We start from the raw sequence: 16,333 nt of genomic DNA on the forward strand, positions 1-16,333 counted from the left end.
TCAACAACCAAGCATGCCTCAAACGCACGTTCTGAAAGAGCAAGAAACAAACGGAACGAAAACGAAAAATTCAAGGCCTACAGCCTATTACATTTCAGGTTTCACCAATTCCCTCCTATCTGGAAACACTGACAGTTTCTAGTTCACAGACAGATGATCTGATATGCTAAGGAGCAGAGCCATTGCAGCAAGCATCAGTCAACATCCTCTTGTCTTCTGCAGCAAGCATCAGGCGAACCTCTTTGATCTGCTCCAGAAGCCCACCTTTCATCTTCTTGAGCGGTTGAGTTGGCGTGCCAGGCCAGTCGAGGGGAGATGCAGGGCTTGAGCTCGCCTGAATCGCTTTTTTTGTTGGTGAATCATCCGGCCTTGTGATGTCTGGACTCTGAAAGCCATTTTTGCGCATCCCAAAGGCAAACTTGGAGAGAGAAGAGGCATGAGTGGCACCTCCAGTGTCCATCAAGTCTCTTTTCATCCCGAAGTCAACTGGAGGGGAGTTTTGAGTATGCAGGATACCCAATCCAGTATCTTCTGCATTTTCTCGAGCGAATCCTTGGTGTACAGAATCATCCACCTCTTGAGGGTCCTCCAGATTAGCCACCAGATCTGTTTAGTGTCAGACCAGACAGCATTATCAAAAACATGCTTATTTCTAATTTTCCATAAGCTCCACAAGACACAAGCACAAAAAGCATTTAGCACTTCATGTTTCTTGTTAGCAGGCCAAAATTTGGCAATGGAAAGGTAGCTAGATCCTAATTCTGTGGAGAAGAGCAAAGAGACTTCACTCCAAATGTTTTTAGCAACCGCACAGCCAAAAAACAAGTGGTCTACAGTCTCCTGCTCAGAACAGAATAAACACTCTGGGTTCCTATCAATCCCCTTTTAAGTAAATTATTTTTAGTCATAAGTTTATTGTGTGCTAGAAGCCAGAGAAAAACTTGGATTCTAGGTGGCACAACAATAGACCAAACAGAGGGAATATAGACAGGTGTCACCCCTCTAAAGTTGATGATGGCATAGAGAGAGCTAGAAGAGTAAATTCCCTTAGATTCATACTGCCAGACCATAGCATCCTCATCTCCATTAAGAGCAGTCTCTTTTATAATTTGTTCAAGGCAGTACCATTCTTCCATCATAGTAGAGGTAAAAACCCTCCTAAAAGTAAGCTTAATGTTACTCCCATCCCAAACTTCTGAAATTGTCACACAATGTTGATGACAAATGGAGTATAAAGGCCAGAACTGGACAGAGAGTGGGGAGGTTCCAAACCAGATATCCTCCCAAAATCTAATTTTCCTCCCATTTCCTACTACCCATCTATAGCCGAACTTAAGAGCTTTAGCAGCCCACATAACTCCTTGCCAAAAGCTTGAGGAGGTTTGTGGCCTACAGGCAAATATATTAGGAGCATTTCTAATATATTTTTTGTCTATGATGGTTTTCCAGATCTTGCCCTCATATTGGGCATATCTCTTGACCCAACTGCCTAATAGACATAGGTTGAGATCCCTAATGTTAGGGACCCCAAGCCCACCATGTTCTTTCTTCATACAGACCAAGTGCCAATTGGCCAGATGAAGCTTTCTGTTCCCCTCAAAGTCACTCCATAGACAATGAGCTAGCTGACTATTAATTAAGTCTAGAGCCCATTTAGGAAACTTAAAGAAGGACAGTAGATACACAGGGATACTGGCCAAACAGGCCTTGATGAGGGTTAGTCTAGCAGAGTAGGACAGTAACTTCCCCCTCCAACCAGCCATCCTCTTCAAAATCTTATCAATGAGAGGTTGGATATCCTCTCTTCAAAGTGTTATCCATGGCCATTAAACCAAACAAGCACAAGCTATTGGCAAACTAAAGTGCCTCTAAATTCAGCAGCTGGCCTTGCTAATTTTTTATTAATGGTGGCCCTGGTGGGTATTGCGGTTAGATACCATGCAAAGCTTCCGATTTTATGCCTTGTTATCTTGCATTTTCCAAACTGAATGCGACGGTTGAATACTTGAATGCAGATAAATAGATAGCACTCTGCGTGAATATGGCTATTTGGCCTCTTCCCATGGTATACCCAAGTTTCCGTTTTCCCTTTATTAGTTTGTTTTGTGTCCATGGGTGTGTTTAACGGTAGACATCACTGTAAGTAGCTTATTCTGTCGCTGGGCCTACAAACATTTAAGCATAACAAACAAGAATATTGAGGTAGTCAACGCAAGATTTTTGGACCGCTGCTTCTTGAAGAAATTGAGCTCTAAGGTGACTTAAGCAAATTGCTTTGTGGTATTAAACGAAGAGTTTGCTGTCGGCAAGTAGCCTACTAAAGTAGTGATCTAAACGCTCTTATATTAGTTTACAGAGGGAGTACCAAAAATGGGGAAAATGAAAGGGAGATTAGCTTAGCATGGGAGTAAGGTCGAGGTGGGAGTAAATAAGCAAGGAAATCCCATTGTCTGATTTATTCTGGAGTAAATAAGCAGGGAAATCCCATTGTCTGATTTATTCTGGAGTACAATTCCGTGACAATAGCTGACAAAAATTAACTTCTCATTAGTTTCTTGTCTCAAAATACTCAATCTGTACTGTTTTTGCAGGGTGGTGATTTGAGATACTGCCAGAAATGTGGCCACTATAAGCCCCCACGCGCACACCATTGCCGTGTGTGCAAGAGATGTGTTCTGAAAATGGTGCTGGCTAGTACTAATTCTATGATGATCCTTCTATTTTATCTCCACTTTCACGTTTTCACTAACTTTTTATGTGCAGGACCATCACTGTATTTGGATTAATAACTGTGTTGGGCACGAAAACTACAAGATATTCTTGGTCTTTGTATTGTATGCTGTAATTGCAAGCTTCTATTCAATGGTAGTTCAGTTTCTTTGATTACTTTGGCAAATATGATTTCTTGGGGTGGTATAGCATTGAAAAGTATATTTTCCCATCTCAGATTCTAATTGTGGGGAGCGTCATTCACAGTGCTCCGAAAGATGAACAGTTAAGCAGTGATTCTTCTAGAACATTGATTGTAAGTACTCTTGCGTTGTTTTTTAGTTACCTAGCATGCTGCATGTTCATCTGAACTACTCACAAAAATATGAAACTTGCCAAATGGACAGATTATTTGTGGGATCATTCTTTGTCCATTAACTCTGGCGCTGTCGGTGCTCTTGGGCTGGCATATCCACCTCATATTACAGAATAAAACTACAATTGAGGTTTGTGACAACAAATTTCTCTTTTGATGTTGGGCAGCACTATCTTTATAGGAAATATTAAAAACACTTGTTATTGATGGTTGCAGTACCATGAAGGAGTTAGAGCAATGTGGTTGGCAGAAAAGGGTGGAGACCTTTATCATCATCCATATGACCTTGGTGTCTATGAGAATCTTATTTCGGTAAGAAGGCGAACTATTTTCTATTCACGACGAAAAAGACTAACAATTTTCTGAGCTGTTTAAATGTTTCACATATTAAGATATGAATGCGGAATGGGAATAGTTGATTTTCAGAGACAATGTTAATGGCAACAGCTTTATTGTCCATTTAAAGATATCCACAATTTTGATACTGACTCCAAAGCAGATTTTGCTATATACACCCCTCCACAAGTTTGCACATTTGTATATTCCAAAAAATTCCTTCCTACCCATATTAAATAATGTTTGCTAAATTCTCACATGTAGTTATGCCATGCTGTTGGTATGTGCGTTTCACATGTATCTTTATTTTGGTCTTGCACGTTAGGGTGTTGCCTTGTGACCATGAGGTCACAGGTTTGAGTCTTGGAAATAGCCTTTTGCAGAAATATAGGGAAAGTCTGCGTACAAAAAACCCAAAGTGGTCGGACCCTTCTCCGGACCCTACGCAAGAGGGAACTACGTGCTCGGGCTACCCTTTTTGCACATTAGGGTGTTATATAAAAGTTTTAACTCAAACTGTGGAAACAGGTAATCAGTGTAGTAGTTCACCTCCCTTCATTGCTTTCAACCAGAGTGGTGAAGTTAGTGCATTAAATTGAACAACGGCCCCGCTGCATGTACTCTACTCATAGTTAAGCACGTAGCACGTAGCACTACGCTTAGGATGTAGGCGGTCTGCTGTCAGGCCTGTGTGGTGCCAGTTACATGATGCGGGCTTGCGCGGTGCCGCTTCCCGAACTATAATCATGTTTGCTTGGTTGCTTTCTTAACCCTGGAAAGCATCGTGTGTTATATGTTCTGATGTTTCCGATTGTTTATCCACAGGTGCTTGGGCGTAGCATATTCTGCTGGCTCTGCCCAGTATCAGTCAATACAGGCAATGGCCTACGGTTCCGTGCATCATATGATATTTTACCATCTACACCGCCATGTGATTTACAAAAGATAGCATTACATTCACATTGAGGTACATAGTTGCTAATATGAGAAAGGGGATTGATATTCCTATTCAAGTGCCCAAAGTATACCATTTCTGAGCCATTTCGGATCGTAACAGGTTAGCGGATACTTCTTAAAACCCTCAAATGTAAGATATGAGAAAAGATGCCTCCGGATCCAGAAGTATTTCCACCTCTCCAGGGTTTCGTTTTGAGATGGTCGTATTTCCAGTATGAGGAAGATGACTGCTGCCTCAGCTCATAATCCGGTCTCAGCTGTGTTTGTACACAAAAAGCTTAACCCTTCGTGTTGTAAAGTAAATGTACATGCTGTGTTCGGAAGCAAAAGCATATCAAAGCAAATTTTGCTGAGATGCACGTCTGTTCAGAAGTAAATGTCACATGTGCTGTATACATCTGCAATTACATTATCAGACACGGAAATGTCATTGCTGTGCAGTAAAAATGACTCGGTCAGAAGAGTTGACATTTCATATCTTGTGTAAAAGCCAGGAGAAGATTGCTGTAATTATTTAGTGTTTTCAGTACGGCTGGTGCTGGGCAACATAGGCCATGTAGCATCCCCCAAAGCACAGTAGCCAATAAGCAATCTTCTTGCAGTCTGATGCTTCGTGCAGATTATTTTCTAGGTTACAACAGTCGGCACTCAGCAGCAAATGCAACTACTAATACATCAGTTGGGAGTAATCTATTTGCCCTTTCCTTTTCCCTTGCCCTTCTTGGCGTCAAGTTTGGCTTGCACACGAGCCGCTGCCGCGGCCTTTGCCTCCTCCCTCTTCTTCTTCTCTTCCTCTTTGGTGGCAGCAGCCAGCTCCCGCTGTTTCTTAAGCTCCCTATCAAAATTTATGCATAAAAAATCATGTACTTTTTAACAATCACAAGGATGCTACAAAATGGATAATAGACATGATACGTAGCTCTCAAGAATTCCAATATGATGTCCCACGCTGTTTAACATAATTATTGGGTACTAACTTCTGTATTAGAAAAAAAATGCCAAAACTGGCTTAACTGTACTACTGACCAAAAACACAGCAAAAGCTCCACTAACCCCATAGAAACAGAAAAAAAAGGGCAAAAACACTTGAAAATGGAGGATTAAAAAAGCTATGGTTGTCTAGAGATGTTATGGGGTGGACGAGCATTCAGAGGCCGAGTTCTGAACTCCTTAGCTCCCTGCCAAGTGCCAACCTCCACAGATCAGCTTCATTGAGGATTTTGTCGACCACCATCTGATTATTGGGTACTTGATGCGTTAAATATAAAAGAGGAAACACTTGGAGATGTCTTACTCTAGCCTGGCTTTCTCATCAGATACACTGCCCAGACTTGAACCTTTCCTTGGCTTGCAAGCAACTAATTCCACCTCAAAAATGAGTGTTGCACTGCAGAAACAAAGCAAACCTTGTTACAGAAACTTCTGGCCTCGGGATGCTTACAACTTCAGTCAATCAAGAGGTGAAATGGCAAACAAACTTCGCTGGTATCTCTGGCGGCGAGCCTGGACTTCCATACGCATATTCCGGCCTGCATGTTATTTTTGCAATCTCGCCAACCTTCAACATGCCGATACACCGTGCCATATTAGAAAGAAACTTTCGAGGCTATCAATTTGAGCAAGCAATTATAAACGTTCACATACTTTCATAGTTCTTAAGGCTATATCCCATGCTTTAATGACAGCTCCCTGGCCAACTTCAAATGAAAAAATAGAATTGTCTTCATGTGTGGTGTCAAAAACTTCGCCATTTTCAGCAAGTGTCCCTTCATAATGAACTGCACATAGAAAAGTGTACGAAGGCAAATGTTTAACCCAACATGGCAGATTAAGCAGTGATCCGTTTACTGTATTGCATAGAAAAGTGCATTGCCGTAATATTCAGGGGCAAAGTAGCCGAATGGAAAAACGTTGGAAGCACTTGAGAGAAAAAACTTCTACCATAACTTAAACCATGAGCAACCGCCCAGTCAAATATAAAATAAATTATTTATGGCTATATTTTACTCAGATCAGAGGGCTATGTATTGACTGCAGTACCATCAACCAATGGAAGGCTATCGGATGGGCTTATAGCATCATCCTTTGCTTTTCTGATCACCGTCTTAAGAACGCCTCCATCCCCTGTTAGATCAATGGTTTCTGCCATGACCTTGCTGTTGAACGGAGATTCTGAAAGCAAGAAAGAACAGAGCATTATTAGAGTGCTCTAGCAAAACCAAATTCGATCAAACTAATGGGCACAAGCACTTGAAAATGCATAACATAGTCAGTTCCTGCACTTGTCTAAATTCTTGCAATTAAATTTGAAGCCAATTTTAAAATCAAGGTTTCAGACTTCGGGTTGGCAGTGCGACAAAGGGCCCCAGAGACAATCGTCAATGAATTGAAGGTATATCGAACAACACTCAAGTAGACTCTATAACCGTTTTCCTCATCAAAACAAAAATGTAAAACACAGAGTACCAGTCTCACAAATAACCCAATTCCAACAGCTGAGTTACACAAAACAATTCCAATAAGTGGTAGCGCGGCCCTACTTAGCATGTCCTTAGGAGATCTTCTCCCGGTATGCATTTATGTAACCTATAAAAGTTACTTGTGCTGCCCCTCCCAGATCAACAACCTGCAGGCTTAAAGCCGAACCTAGAGGCAACTGCAATCTTCTTCAAGTAACTACCGCATGGCACAACCTGAACTGAGTCTGTGTTAAACTATTCGAGACCTAAAGGCCTCCACGGCAACAAAATCTACTACAGGTCCATGACAAAATCAGGCAAGGGAGGTAGAATTTACCTCGGGTCGGCGACGATTTGGAGAGAGGGCCGTGGCAGCGGGGGCGCCGGTGAGGACCTGCTGAACGGATGAGTGGGTATTGGGATTAGAAGGGGTGAGCGGAGAGGAGGAAGATGGATGCGGGCGGGCGGGCGGCACGTACCTTCACCGAGAGAAGGGGAGGGGAATTCAGAGTGGAGGGAGCGACGATGATAGACAGATCTGGATGGGACGAGGGGGAGGGGGAATCAGAGGATGGTTTCGCGTGATTTTTACCGGAGGATGCCCTCCGTTGATTCGATTCGGTCGCCACTACTACGGACTGTAGTATTCTCCTTCCAAAGAAAAAGAATAAAAAAACTTTTTGTGGGCATTAAAAAACCTTTGTTCCTTTATTAAAAAATAATGCAAAATTTTCTAGTTTTTTATGTTGTATAGACTCAATATCTTTTGTGCAAACTATAAAAAACTAATCATTCTCTTCGAAATATATCAAAAAACTAGATAGGTCAATTCCAAAAATCTAGGTTTTGGATTTCAATGTTAATTGTTGCCTGTCCAACAAGGCAGACCTACATGGCAGCACTCAAATATACTCCCTTCATCCCAAAATAAGTGACTCAACTTTATACTAGCCTTTAGTAGTACAAAGTCGAGTCACTTATTTTGGGACGGAGGGAGTATTAACCAGTCAGGAGCTATTGGGGATAAATCTTGTTGCCACCATGGTATCCAATATTGATATTGCTGACAACTTGAAATATCTGTTTTTAGAAAAGGAGGTTAAAACCCTTGAATTTTTAAAACTTGAAATATCTTGTGTTTATGAAAAACTTGAAATACCTTTTGCTTTAAAAAACTTGAGTTTTCAATATTATCTCCATAAAAGGATTCATGCGGTAGGTATTCATTACAAACTTAATCATGTGATATTTCGCAAAATAGCATGATCATTCTGACCCATGTAAAAAGAGTAGATGATAGTGCTACGATTTAAGTTTCAGATCCTAAATACAATAATAGTTTTCTCATTTTCATACAGGTCACAAATCGTCATATGATTCTACAAAATTTTACAAGGGTAAGTTTCAAACTCGATATCTACTAGTATATGAGTGATTTTCTAGATTTTTTTTCAAAATTTAGAAGCACATTGTTTGCTAAGTTTTAGAAAGTGGATAAATCAAAACCCATGATAATCTATAATTTTGTTTGTGGTTGTGCCTGAGTAACACTATATTTTTCTTAGAACGTTGACACGGTCGAGGGGGGTAGGGCTCAAAGACAGTAGAGGTGAGCGAATACTAGATTATCACTCATCAAATGTTGTACTTCACACTTTCCCTAAGACTGGCCACATATATAGTGTTGGATGTTCACTCAAAAATATTTTCATGAGTGTGATGAATGAAAATTATGATATTCATCTGTGTTCTTAGAGCATATACAACTGGACTGGGCAAATTTGACTCCATAAACGTCCACAGACGCATCGCCAGACAACTACTCATTTGTCCTCTCGGGCAACGACACCCCTCATATCCAAACTCTCAAAGCCATACACATCCATAATATAGCACAAATTCACCACCAACTCAATAATGTAACAATGCAAAATAAACCACAATTCAACATGCAAAATGAAATACGACAATGCATAGATAGGCGATACAAGAATGAAAGTTTCGCTCGCGACAGTAGCGGCCATGCTCTCTTTGCACATGTTGATCTCCTTATTCTTAGCCTAAAGCCACTTCTTGCTTTCCGGATCCAAGACGGTAGCATAAGCCAGCATGAACCTCGAATCCTCCGTGTCCCGAGCCAGCTGCACCTTCTCTTTCTCGAGCTGAATATTGACCCTAAAAGTCTTTGCCTTCTCGAGCTCCCATTCGACATACGCCTCATGCTTCTCCCTCTCAAGCTCTTATTATTGTTCACCCTCTCCCGATCCCAATCCATCATCTCCTTTTGCACATCTAAGAAGAGCTTGTACATCTTCTTCTTTTTCTCCTCCTTGGTGGAAAAAATGCTTGTCCATGTGGCGGATATTCTGCTCGTCACGGAGCCATGTGCGGTTCTACCCTTCTCCCACTTGTTTCCCATGATTTGACAGTTCCTCTTTGGCATGGTGGCTTGTCCCTCTTCTCCTCCACCTTCCTCATCTTCATCGTCCAATCCAATGGATTGTTGGGAGCTTGTGCCATCGTTTTTCTGCAACTTCTTTTTATTGTTCTTGAGGTCATTGACAAGTTGTTTCCACTTTGGTTTCCCATTCAATTTCAACCACAATAGCACAAAGTAAATGGCTTCCCCTCGGTTTGTCGCTACAAAGTGGCCGCCAACTCCATCTAGCAAACAAGAATCACTCGTGAGAATGGAGCAGACAAAGTTCGCAATGCAAATGATGACAAAACGAAGCAAGTGAACTTACATGACTATTGACTCCAATGCCACTTTGGTTTCGGCCAACCACAAAAGAATAGTGGCTGCAACTTGTTCACGCTCTCTTGGATGGTGGACCATCTATTTTGGAGTGGCCTCATTGTGGATAGTATGGATAGGGTTTGACTCCACATATTCCTTGCGTTCATGGTAATGCTCGTGGAGCTTTTTCCAATACTTGTTTCCCTTTTGCTCGATTGCATATATAGGGTCTATCCGTCTATGCTTGTGGCCAACCAAGCTTGACACAACAAAACATCCTTCAGACCTCTTGCTTTGGGTATATATGTTTTGTTAGGAGTGCCTGATGTTTGCCTAATATCATGCATAGGAGAGTGGGTATCCCGCAAGTCATAATACATAGACTCTTGACCGTCATTTATCATGTACTCCATGATAACCTCCTAAGAGATTATACAACAAAAATAAACTAATGGCATATGCAACAAAAAGATTCAATGGCATATGCAACAAACTGATTCAATGGCATATCCAACATTAATCCCTAAATTGATCTTATGACATACGCAACAAATGAATGAATCAATACAAAGTGGGGTAAAAAATGTACCATGTCATCCTCGCCCATTTTGTGGAACATGACCTGGGCAGCCCGCGCCTATTGGAGTTGCGGCGAGTCGTACACCATCTTTGGCGCATCATGTTGTGTCTAGCCATTCAGAATCGTTGTCCATTCAGATGGCGGAGCAGAGTCGGTCCCAAGCGGGGCGAATGGACACCTTCCTTCTCGAAGGTGTGGGTGAAGGAAATATGCCTTAGAGGCAATAATAAAGTTCTTATTTTATATTTCCTTATATCATGATAAATGTTTATTATCCATGCTAGAATTGTATTAACCGGAAACTTGATACATGTGTGGTTACATAGATAAAACACCTTGTCCCTAATAAGCCTCTACTAGACTAGCTCGTTAATCAAAGATGGTTAAGTCTCCAAACCATAGACATGTGTTGTCATCTGATGAACGGGATCACATCATTAGGAGAATGATGTGATGGACATGACCCATCCGTTAGCTTAGCATTTTGATCGTTCAGTTTTATTGCTATAGCTTTCTTCATGTCATATACATATTCCTTTCACTATGAGGAATACCATGTGTGCTATCCAACGTCACAACGTAACTGGGTGATTATAAAGATGCTCTACAGGTATCTCCGAAGGTGTTTTTTTGGGTTGGCATAGATCGAGATTAGGATTTGTCACTCTGAGTATCGAAGAGGTATCTCTGGGCCCTCTCGGTAATGCACATCATAATAAGCCTTGCAAGCAATGTGACTAATGAGTTAGTTATGGGATGATGTATTACGGAATGAGTAAAGAGACTTGCCGGTAATGATATTGAACTACGTATGAAGATACCGACGATCGAATCTCGGGCAAGTAACATACCGATGACAAAGGGAATAACATATGTTGTCATTACGGTTTGACCGATAAAGATCTTCGTAGAATATTTGGGAACCAATATGAGCATCCAGGTTCCGCTATTGGTTATTGACCGGAGAGGTGTCTTGGTCATGTCTACATAGTTCTCGAACCCGTAGGGTCCGCACGCTTAACGTTCAATGACGATTTTGTATTATATGAGTTATGTGATTTGGTGACCGAATGTTGTTCGGAGTCCCGGATGAGAACACGGACATGACGAGGAGTCTCGAAATGGCCGAGAGGTAAGATTCATATATAGGACGATAGTATTTGGACACCGGAAGTGTTCCGGGGGTACCGGGTACGTATCGGGTCACCAGAAGGGGTTCCGGGCTACCCCCGGCAAAGATATGGGCCTAATGGGCCAATAAGGGAAACAGAGCAGCCAGCATGGGCTGCTGCGCCCCCCTTGCTGGCCGAATAGGAAGGGGAAGGGAAAGGGGGAAGGGAGAAGGAAGGGGAGGCAATTCGGCCTCCCTCTTCCTTCCCTCCTCTCTCCCCTTTCCTTCCCTCTCCGGAAAAGATGGTAGGGGGGGCCGAATTGGACAAGGCCCCCAAGTAGGATTCCTCCTACTTGGGTCGCCCCATGGCTGTCCCCCTCCCCCTCCCACCTATATATATGTGGGGAGGGGGCGCCTAGAACACACAACAAACATTGTTAGCCGTGTGCGGCGCCCACCTCCACAGTTTACGCCTCCGGTCATATTGTCGTAGTGCTTAGGCGAAGCCCTGCGCGAATCACTTCACCATCATCGTCACCACGTCGTCGTGCTGACGAAACGCTCCCTCGACACTTTGCTGGATCAAGAGTTCGAGGGACGTCATCGAGCTGAACGTGTGCAGAACTCGGAGGTGCTGTACGTTCGGTTCTTGATCGGTCGGAACGAGAAGAAGTTCGACTACATCAACCGCGTTATCAAACGCTTCTGCTTTCGGTCTACGAGGGTACGTAGACACACTCCCCCCCTCTCATTGCTATGCATCTCCTAGATAGATCTTGCATGAGTGTAGGAAATTTTTGAAATTGCATGCTACATTTCCCAACAGTGGTATGAGAGCCAGGTCTATGCGTAGATGATATGCACGAGTAGAACACAAAGAGTCGTGGGTGGTGATCATCATACTCCTTACCACCAACGTCTTATTTTGATTCGGCGGTATTGTTGGATGAAGCGGCCCGGACCAACCTTACATGACCACGTTCATGAGACCGGTTCCACCGACAGACATGCAACTTTTTTGCATAAAGGTGGCTGGCGGGTGTCTGTTTCTCCAACTTTAGTTGAATCGGATTTGACTGCGGCCGGTCCTTGTTGAAGGTTAAAACAGCAAACTTGATAAATTATCGTTGTGGTTTTGATGCGTAGGTAAGAACGGTTCTTACTAGAAGCCCGTACCAGCCACGTAAAACTTGCAACAACAAAGTAGAGGACGTCTAACTTGTTTTTGCAGGGCATGTTGCGGTGTGATATGGTCAAGACATGATGTGATATACATTATTGTATGAGGATATCATGTTTTGTAGAAGTTATCGGCAACTGGCAGGAGCCTTATGGTTGTCGCTTTATTGTATGAAATGCAAACGCCATGTAATTGCTTTACTTTATCACTATGCGTTAGCGATAGTTGTAGAAGCAATAGTTAGCGAGACTACCACGACGCTACGATGGAGATCAAAGTGTCAAGCCGGTGATGATGGAGATCATGACAGTGCTTTGGAGACGGAGATCAAAGGCACAAGATGATGATGGCCATATCATGTCACATATTTTGATTGCATGTGATGTTTATCTTTTATGCATCTTATTTTGCTTAGTACGGCGGTAGCATTATAAGATGATCCCTCACAAAATTTCAAGGTATAAGTGTTCTCCCTAAGTATGCACCATTGCGACAGTTCGTCGTGCCGAGACACCACGTGATGATCGGGTGTGATAAGCTTTACGTTCACATACAACGGGTGCAAGACAGTTTTGCACATGCAGAATACTCGGGTTAAACTTGACGAGCCTAGCATGTACAGACATGGCCACGAAACACTGGAGACCTAAAGGTCGAACGTGAATCATATAGTAGATATGATGAACATAGAGATGTTCACCATTGAAAACTACTCCATCTCACATGATGATCGGACATGGTTTAGTTGACATGGATCACGTGATCATTTAGATAACTCGAGGAATGTCTATCTAAGTGGGAGTTCTTAAGTAATATGATTAATTGAACTTAATTTATCATGAACTTAGTCCAAATACTATTTGCATATCTATGTTGTAGATCAATAGCTTGCGATGTAGCTCCCCGTTTATTTTTGATATGTTCCTAGAGAAAAATAATTTGAAAGATGATAGTAGCAATGATGCGGACTGGGTCCGCGATCTGAGGATTATCCTCATTGCTGCACAGAAGAATTATGTCCTTGATGCACCGCTAGGTGACGAGCCTATTGCAGGAGCAGATGCAGACGTTATGAACGTTTGGCAAGCTCGGTATGATGACTACTTGATATTTTAGTGCACCATGCTTAAAGGCTTAGAACCGGGACTTCAAAACATTTTGAACGTCACGGAGCATATAAGATGTTCCGAGAGCTGAAATTGGTATTTCAGACTCATGCCCGAGTCGAGAGGTATGAGACCTCTGACAAGTACTTTGCCTACAAGATGGAGGAGAATAGCTCAACAAGTGAGCATGTGCTCAGAATGTCTGAGTACTACAATCGCTTGAATCCAATGGGAGTTAATCTTCCAGATAAGAAAGTGATTGACAGAGTTCTCTAGTCACTATCACCAAGTTACTGGAACTTCGTGATGAACTATAATATGCAAGGGATGACGGAAATGATTCCCGAGCTCTTCGTGATGCTGAAATCGATTAAGGTAGAAATCAAGAAAGAGCATCAAGTGTTGATGGTTAACAAGACCACTAGTTTCAAGAAAAGGGCAAAGGAAAAAAAAGGAACTTCAAGAAGAATGGCAAGCAAGTTGCCACTCTCGGGAAGAAGCCCAAAGCTGGACCCAAGCCTGAAACTGAGTGCTTCTACTGCACAGGGACTGGTCATTGGAAGCGGAAATGCCCCAAATACTTAGCGGATAAGAAGGATGGCAAAGTGAACAATGGTATATTTGATATACATGTTATTGTTGTGTACTTTACTAGTGTTCATAGTAACCCCAGGGTATTTGATACCGGTTAAGTGGCTAAGATTAGTAACTCGAAACAGGAGTTGCAAAATGAACAGAGACTAGTTAAGGGCAAGGTGATGATGTGTGTTGGAAGTGATTCCAAAGTTGATAAGGTCACCATCGCACACTCCCTCTACCTTCGGATTAATGTTGGACCTAAGTAAATGTTATTTGGTGTTTGCGTTGAGCATGAATATGATTGGATCATGTTTATTGCGATACGATTATTCATTTAAGTAAGAGAATAATTGCTATTCTGTTTACATGAATAAAACCTTCTATGGTCATACACCCAATGTAAATGGTTTATTGAATCTCGATCGTAGTGATACACATATTCATAATATTGATGCCAAAAGATGCAAAGTTGATAATGATAGTGCAACATATTTGTGGCACTGCCGTTTAGGTCATATTGGTGTAAAGCACATGAAGAAACTCCATGCGGATGAACTTTTGGAATCACTTGATTATGAATCATTTGATGCTTGCGAACCATGCCTCATGGGTAAGATGACTAAAACTCCGTTCTCCGGAATAATGGAGCAAGCTAATGACTTATTGGAAATAATGCATACCGATGTGTGTGGTCCGATGAGTGTTGAGGCACGCGGTTGGTATCGTTATTTTCTGACCTTCATAGATGATTTGAGCAGATATGGGTATATCTACTTGATGAAACACAAGTCTGAAACATTTTAAAAGTTTAAAGAATTTCAGAGTAAAGTGGAGAATCATCATAACAAAAAAATAAAGTTTCTACGATCTAATCGTGGAGGCGAATATTTGAGTTACAAGTTTGGCCTTCATTTAAAACAATGTGGAATAGTTTCACAACTCACGCCACCTGGAACACCACAGTGTAATGGTGTGTCCGAACGTCGTAACCGTACTTTATTAGATATGGTGCAATCTATGATATCTCTTACCGATTTACCACTATCGTTTTGGGGTTATGCATTAAAGACAGATGCATTCACGATAAATAGGGCACCGTCTAAATCCGTTGAGACGACACCGTATGAACTGTAGTTTGGCAAGAAATCTAAGCTGTCGTTTTTTAAAATTTGGGGTTGCGACACTTATGTCAAAAGGCTTCAGCCTGATAAGCTCGAACCCAAATCGGAGAAGTGCATCTTCATAAGATACCCTAAGGAAACAATTGTGTCGGTGCAACAGACCCCGGGCATGTTGCCTAACTGTGCACAGGCACAAGATCAAGATTGAAGCACCAGCTCAAGATAGGGATTGAAGAACGAAGATACTTGAAGAACCAACATGCAGCTCGGAGAGATCGAGATCGAGCCAAAGGAACAGGATATCGGCAAGAGAAGGGCCTCCCTTGCTGGGAAGGCGAGCCCAGCAAGGGGCCAGGCCACCACCAGAAGCAAGCGACCAAGACTCCCCGGCAGCACCTGCTGTCGGATGTGGGGTTCCGGCAAACCCTTAAGGTTCGAACACTGGGGTGCGCGTGGAGTCTTTCTCTCCTACCGATCTACGCCCTAGCTCGCTAAGATCTCGCGGACGAACTCGCAACACAGAGAGACACGAGATTTATACTGGTTCGGGCCACCGTTGTGGTGTAATACCCTACTCCAGTGTGGTGGTGGTGGATTGCCTCTTGGGCTGATGAAGAACAGTACAAGGGAGAGAACAGCCTCCTGAGGTTGAGGTGTTCTTGTGCTTGGTGACTTAGCGGGTGAGAGCTGGATGAACTGCTCCATCCCCCTACTGTGGTGGCTAGCTCTACTTATATAGGCCCTGGTCCTCTTCCCAAATATTGAGCGGAAAGGGAGCCAACAACGGCGGGCAAATTTGAAGGGGGACAGCTAGTACAAGCTATCCTGACAAAAGTGGTCTTCGCCTGCGAAAAGCTCAGGTGGTGACGCCGTCTTGGGCTCCACGATGACCTCCGTCTTGTCGTCCTTCTGGTCTTGGTCTCGTTGCACCGATATGGCAACCTTTGCCTGATCCCCCGGTACTCCTCGCATGCGCTGGCTTCCTTAGCACCAAAGAGGAAACAAGGACGCTGCGCGCGCTGGTGCCCGTCTGGTGCCCGCCAGGCGTCGATCGTCATGGCTCACGTCACGAGAGCCTC

The 16,333-nt window shown here is 42.8% G+C and overlaps 2 protein-coding genes across 4 annotated transcripts in view; one reads left to right on the top strand and one right to left on the bottom strand.

The window, feature by feature from the left end:
* Positions 1-4,741, top strand: part of LOC123182246 (probable protein S-acyltransferase 16) — a 6,052-nt gene extending 1,311 nt beyond the window's left edge. The window contains exons 2-8 of one of the 2 annotated variants that reach the window (XM_044594749.1): positions 2,592-2,684; positions 2,764-2,865; positions 2,948-3,025; positions 3,117-3,215; positions 3,302-3,397; positions 4,247-4,388; positions 4,479-4,741. In XM_044594749.1, the coding sequence (XP_044450684.1) occupies positions 2,592-2,684; positions 2,764-2,865; positions 2,948-3,025; positions 3,117-3,215; positions 3,302-3,397; positions 4,247-4,387 (609 nt within the window). In that variant the 3' untranslated portion in view covers position 4,388; positions 4,479-4,741. Of the gene's footprint in view, positions 1-2,591; positions 2,685-2,763; positions 2,866-2,947; positions 3,026-3,116; positions 3,216-3,301; positions 3,398-4,246 lie in introns of both variants that reach the window. The other variant, XM_044594750.1, reaches the window with a different exon arrangement.
* Positions 4,742-4,855: 114 nt separating this feature from the next.
* LOC123182247 (peptidyl-prolyl cis-trans isomerase FKBP20-1) lies at positions 4,856-7,474 on the bottom strand. 2 transcript variants are annotated; one of them, XM_044594751.1, is made up of 7 exons: positions 7,317-7,474; positions 7,175-7,231; positions 6,419-6,550; positions 6,023-6,156; positions 5,857-5,936; positions 5,673-5,765; positions 4,856-5,213 (listed from the first exon to the last, which is right to left on the bottom strand). In XM_044594751.1, the coding sequence occupies exons 3-7, from the start codon at positions 6,525-6,527 to the stop codon at positions 5,069-5,071; spliced, it is 561 nt and encodes a 186-aa protein (XP_044450686.1). In that variant the 5' UTR covers positions 6,528-6,550; positions 7,175-7,231; positions 7,317-7,474; the 3' UTR covers positions 4,856-5,068. The 2 variants fall into 2 exon arrangements, with proteins under 2 accessions (XP_044450686.1, XP_044450687.1); XM_044594752.1 differs by having other exon boundaries at positions 7,175-7,234; positions 7,317-7,449.
* Positions 7,475-16,333: the final 8,859 nt, after the last annotated feature.

Source organism: Triticum aestivum, chromosome 1D (assembly GCF_018294505.1).
Source record: "Triticum aestivum cultivar Chinese Spring chromosome 1D, IWGSC CS RefSeq v2.1, whole genome shotgun sequence".
Classification (NCBI taxonomy): Eukaryota; Viridiplantae; Streptophyta; class Magnoliopsida; order Poales; family Poaceae; genus Triticum; species Triticum aestivum.